The following is a 6000-nucleotide window of genomic DNA, read 5'->3' as shown; positions in this document are numbered from 1 at the left end:
GCTGCAGAGAAGATGATTCGCCGCCTCGGAAGACGCTGAGACATCCCCGCCGCCGCTTCGGGCTTGCAAAATCTCGAAAGACGCTTCCCCCTCCTTCCTTTCCCTCCGTTATCTCGTTTAAAGGCTTTTTTTTTTTTTTGCTTTTGTTTTAAAAGGACCGGGAGGGGGAGAACCCAAATCCCCCTCCAAGACCCTCCAGCTCGTCCTGAAAAGGCGGAGGCGGGTTCGCTGAAGCTGCCCGGGAGAGGGACTCGCGTGCTTGCGTTTGCTGGTGTTTGGAAGTTTTGCTCCCGTCGGAAAAGAGCCTAGTTTGGGTTTTTGGAATAAACTTTTTTTTTTGTTTGTTTAAATGTTTGGGATCCAAGATACGTTAGGAAGAGGGCCGATCCTGAAAGACAAGGTGCTGGGGTCGGAGATGGATCCGGTCCGCTCCTGGGTCAGGAACGTTGGCGTGGTGGATGCTAACGTCGCCGCTCAAAGGTAAAGTAGATCAAATCTTGAGTTTGCAGATGATTCTTCCCTCTCTTCCTGTTTGGGCTTGTTGGGTGTGTGTGTGTTGCCGTCGCCCTCTTTGCTCCTCAGGCCATCCTTTAGTTGGTCGATCCCAGGCCGATCTCTCTTCCTTGGTTTATTTCTTTCCCCGCACACATTCAGTGAGGCTGGGAAGATCTTCGCACCCTTAGGAAAGAAGGACCTGGCGCAAACCCAGGTTCTCTGCAGCTCAAACCCAGTTGTTAGGAACAGGGAGTTATGTTGGCCTAGTCAACTTGGAAGGAAGTCTTCTTGGCTGATTGGGGTTTATTTTTCAGTAGGCAGGGAAGGGCACTGCGCCCAGAGGAAATGAAGAGGGCCGTTTTTCAGAGAGTTCAGCATCCTGAACTCTCCAGCAGGTCTGAGAACCCAGTCTCTTCGGCTCTCTGGGAGCTGATGCCTGGCGTCAGATTTACTTAGGAGGAAACGGTCCCTAGAGTGATGCTGCCCAACTCCTTCTCTTAAGAAAGTCGGGCCATCCCGTCAGCGATCCTCATTTTCTAGTGCAAACGTCTTCAAGATAGGATAGTGGTAGCCTCCACGGCTCATCGCCTGATCTTCCTTAGAACTCGCTCCGCCAGAAGTTGCGAACTTCCAAATTGAATTGGTATTTTCACAATCAGCCTTTAAAACCTTGGCAGTGAACATCTGGAAAACATCTGGAAAAGCATGCAAGGAACCGAGACCCGATTTACCCTCTTTATTTCAGGATCTAAAACTTGAGGGATAGAGGTTGCCCGCCATCCTCACCGTCCGATCAGCACCCCGCTGGTTCTAACCCGATCCAAAGTTGGGCAGATGCCTCTTGAAGGCGGAAAAGGACGCTTTGATGGACTTAGTGCTGAACCGCAAATGACATTTAGGCCTGATTCACACGACCCGTTCAACCCGCCTGTGATTGATTTGGTTAGCGGGTTGAGTGAACTCAACACTTGAGGCGTGACAAGGGTGGTGGGTGGCTAGAATGGTTGGCGAACACCAGCCAATGGTGGTTTATTCAATAATACCCTGTTATCCAAACCATGGCTTACAACAATGTGAGAAAGGCGGTTATGCTTGGATCTGGAGTTCAAGTCAAACTTGAAAAGATGCTGCTAAACAAGTGAACTCAACGGGGCTCTTTCGAGCAAGGGCTAGGCTAGGGAAACCCAATTAATGGACCTTGATATCAGAGTCATGCAAGATAAGGGGTCATCTCTGCACTTCTTGACTTAGAAGGCCACACCAGTCTTAGGGTGTTAAGTGCCTGGAAGCTGAGTAACTTGGCCTGGGTGAGTGACTAAAGGGAAGTAAAGCGGATGCGGGCGGATCCATAGGCTGAATTCACCCAGCACAGCCAAGACGCACCTTAATCCATCCTGCTTCCTAAAATCAACCAACATTGCCGGGATTCTCAGATCGCGCGATTTCCCAAACTGGCGGGGCTTCACGGAACCACCACGAGTCAAAAGCAAACAAAAGCAAACACTTGAGACTTTCCTGTGTTGTGTGAACTGGGCCACTGACACGGAGCTGGCATCTGAAAGCAGGCACGGCAGGAAACGCCAGCTCTGAACCGCTCGATTCGCCCAGGCCTGCTCTCCATCCAGGCTGGCTTCTCAGCCTTAAGATGGGAAGCGACGCCTGCTGAGTTCAGGGACTCCCTGGACTCGGGGATCGCCCTTCGCAGCCAGCCTCCGGCTTCTCCCGATGAGGCAAGAGGGCGCCCGCGCGATCCTTCCCCACGGATTAAAAGTAGGCGCCCTTTGCGAGGGGAGATTCCCTTCTAAAGGGTGACAGGAAGAGAATCAAAGAGAGGATCTGCGGGAGAAGTTTGAATGAAGCCTCAAAAGTTTGCAGCCATCCGGACTTGGTGAGGAGGGGCTGGCAACGGGCACCTTGCCCCAAAAACTCCAAACCGAGAGGTCTCTCCCTCCGAATCACTCGAATTGCCGCCGCTGGGAACCAAACAAGCCATAAAGAACCCAAACCACAAGCCACCGACGGACAACCGAGTTCTTTGCTCCTTCCTGCGCCCCCAGCACGCTTTAACTTTCACCGCCGCCGAGAAAATAAAGTCCTACCCCGGAGTAAAAAAAACCCTTTGGACTCCGCGGAGAGGGGCTTAGGCAGGACGGCAACAGGGACTGGGAAACTTTCCTCCCCGCCCCCCGAGAGCCTTGCAAATCTACCCTTGGCCTCCTCAGGGGTCACCGGAGCGCCAGGGAGGTTGGAAAGCAGAGGAAGCCGTTTTTGCGTCAGATGCAAAAACGGGAATTGCAGCGGGAATTGCACGCCGAGAAAAGGGCCGGTAAACTCCCCCATCCTCCCCGAGGCGCAAAGATGAGCTGAAGCAAAAAAAGTTTGGCTTGGATGCCAGGGACAGGATAGCCCGGGTTTGATTTGGGTCTGTTCTTCAACGGAGTAGATACAAGTCCTTTCCTTCCTCTCTTGAGGGATAAAGTTCTCCCTTCGGAGAAGAAAAGACAGGGTCGACTTTCACCGGGGATGCCGGGGTCTCTCTCGTGTATGAGGAGCCTCAAACCTTGGGCAGGTCTTCCCACCTGGGGCCATATAACCATACAGCAGCAGCAGCAGCAGCTCTCAAGTCTCCGGAGGAAAATAAAAGATCCCCAAACTCTCGTGGAATCTCTGGGTGAGTGAATGTTGTTCACGCATTAACGCAGTTCTTAAAAAGCGAGATTTTGTCCTGCTCTGGCTACACGCCTATCCGAAGCTGGCTTGTACACTTCGTTTGTTTGTTTCTTCTCCAGAAATCAAATTTGTCTCGATTCTCTCTGTTAGCTGCCAAGGAAGGCGATTTTAGATGATCCCCTTCAAGGGAATTTTACAGTCCCTCCTTCCCTTACAAATCTCCCTCATTTAAAATGGATGCAAAGACTCTTCAAGGACAAATTTAAACCGAATGTTTCCCAAATTAGTCCCTGGCCTTAAACACATTAAGCTTGGAAAGTTGATCTTCTGATCCTTTGGGGTGGGGTGGGGTGGGGGTGAGGGTGGGGGTGGGGGAAGAGTTGCTCTTCCGATCCTAAAACCACTTTTGCCGGACCCAAGTTTTGGGAGGTGAAATTCACAGCAAAATCTAGCAGAAAATAGTTTTTTTCCCCTTCTAAGTTTCGATATGAGTAAAAGTGCGTTTCGGGTAAGGCTACACACTTCTGAGCCGTTTGTAAGTTTAAATCAAGATGCCTATATTGAGAAACAGATCCCATTTAATCGAGCCAAGTCGATTCCCATGCGGTGAGATGGATCTATCCATGCCAATTCAAACCTGGTTACTTCACTGAACTTGAACACAAAACTTCTGCTTTGAAAGTTGCGTCCTATATGAATCCTAAAAACCCCTCAGCTTGACAAATATGCATCAAATGATTTTAACCCCTTTAAATGTGGCGGGATCTACTTCTACAGCAAGTGGCCTTTTCAAGCCTCACCCCCAAATCTCTTGGCTGAAGCTAGTAAAATTTCCTTCGGGGGGGTATTAAGAGTACTTTCGTAGGATCGGCGCAAAGAAAGATGAGAACTGGAAAAGGGCAAGGCAAGGCTGAGATCTTGTAGGAAAGCAACGTTGGCACCAGCTTCTCCAAATCCTCGGGAGCTTCACTCTCGAGTAAACAGGCAGAGCAGCGCAGTCGGTTGAAGCGCCAGCGACTGTAGTCCAAGTCCCAAAAGAAGCTGGACTTGGAATAAACTCGCTCCAGGGTGATTTCCGGGCCAGCTTGAACGTCGGGTCAAACGGTTTTCCGACTCCCTTATGGGGATCATGCGCTGATTTCCAAGCGACCTCCTTTGGATCCGGTGTGGAACTTCCCCAGAGCAAGTGCGTGGATCGTTTTATTGCCCAGTCCAAATATTTGGAATAACCCCTCTTTGAAACCCCCGAGCTTTCCAAGAAACGTGTTTCTTGCGGGGGAAGGTAGAGAGCGAGCTCGCGGCCCCAGGAAGGATTTTTTTAAAAAAAAATATGATCGATTATGTTTTGTGTTTTGGTGAACAATCCATAAACTTTCCGATCCAGTGCAGCCTCTACTTTCTCTCCTCCCCCAATCAATGCGCACTAGCCGTTGGTGACCATATGGAGAAGAGAGCCCCCCCCCTACAGCTATTGATCATCCGTCATTGATCCGAATTAGACCCCTAGAACAGCGCAATCTCTTTGTCCGCCCGGTCCTTTTAAGCTCGCTGGTCCGCCCGCATCATCAGCGTAAAGAGTCTGAGAAATCAGTCTGAGAAATGCTACCTTGGCGTTGTGTTGCCCCGATTCTCTTACCCGTAATTTTTTTTTTAATTGATTTATATGCCGCCCTTCTCCAGAGACTCAGGGCGGCTTACAATGCGTCAAGCAATAACCTTCATACTTTTTGTATATTTATACAAAGTCAGCTTATTGCCCCCACAAACTGGGTCCTCAATTTACCTACCTTAAAAAGGATGGAAGGCTGAGTCAATCTTGAGCCTGGCGAGATTCGAACTTACTTTAATTGCAGACAGCTGGTGTTAAATTACAGAGCTCTCTCTGTTGAGCTATCCAGGCTCACTAGTTCACTCAAGTACCGGTTATTAAAACTAATTCTTTTCCTGCTTGGGCGGAATCCTAAACTAACTACTTCGGTGGGTTTCCTACAATAGCTCAGCTAAAACACGTTCCCCGTTCAGTAGGTTGTGTGAATGCAGGCAGTGTGAGGGTTAACGTTAGCTTCGTCCGAAAGCGGCTCCAACTGATATCCAAGAGGTTTATTTCCTGTGTAAGGCCAGCAGCACAAAATATTGTGGTTTTCTATGAAAATAACAAAAGCTCACCTGAGTTTTCGGGACAATCTTTGATGTCCTAGAAAGGAAAGCGAGAGAATCATCCCCGAATTCCACTTTTCCACTTTTGCTATTTTAGCAATAACTTGCCGGTTGGATTACGGTTGAGGAATGGAGAAGATTTAAAAACAACATTTTTTTATGGTGGCGCAGGAGGGGATATGAAGCATCGTGAAATACTTGAAGGGACAATACAGTTTGTCTCTTCAAGCTGCTTTCACCTCGATTATTGTTTAATAATCTGATGGCTGCGTGAGCGGAGAAGGAAGCTACTCCGTTTGGTGCGTGGACTCAGTAAAACGGTTATCCGGGTCTACTCATAAGTAAGCCGCGTTGGTTCTGCCTAGGGCTCGAGTGCCGGTGTATAGAACTGAAAAGTTCGCAATTTGGGTTTCATAACTGCGAGAGGGGAAAAAAAGTCCCAGTGATAAAATTATTTTTGAGAAAACGGGAAATTCAGCAGGTAAACCTCTTGTTCTCCCTCTCCTCCTGCCCTGCCTCTTTTCTTCATCTTTTCGCTTGCTCTCTCATAAGCGACTCGGGGGTTGACCCCCTTCTCCCACCCCCCCCATCCCCACGACCGGATGAAGTGGGTGATGGAGATGGGAGGACGGCAGGGGAAAGTTGGTTAATAACGTTAATATTCACTGGATAAATTGA

The 6000-nt window shown here is 49.2% G+C and overlaps 1 protein-coding gene across 1 annotated transcript in view; it reads left to right on the top strand.

The window, feature by feature from the left end:
* The first annotated feature begins 349 nt into the window (after nucleotides 1–349).
* The window catches only part of EBF2 (EBF transcription factor 2), a 272712-nt gene continuing 267061 nt past the window's right edge, over nucleotides 350–6000 (top strand). Inside the window, exon 1 of the mRNA XM_070952594.1 lies at nucleotides 350–480. Coding sequence (XP_070808695.1) covers nucleotides 350–480 — 131 coding nt within the window. The remainder of the gene's footprint in view (nucleotides 481–6000) is intronic.

Source organism: Pituophis catenifer, unplaced genomic scaffold (assembly GCF_029215685.1).
Source record: "Pituophis catenifer annectens isolate HBS135680 unplaced genomic scaffold, rPitCat1.0.hap2 SCAF_12, whole genome shotgun sequence".
In the NCBI taxonomy this organism is placed as follows: Eukaryota; Metazoa; Chordata; class Lepidosauria; order Squamata; family Colubridae; genus Pituophis; species Pituophis catenifer.
The sequence above is the reverse complement of the archived record's forward strand: the minus strand, read 5'-3'. Positions and strand labels throughout refer to the sequence as shown.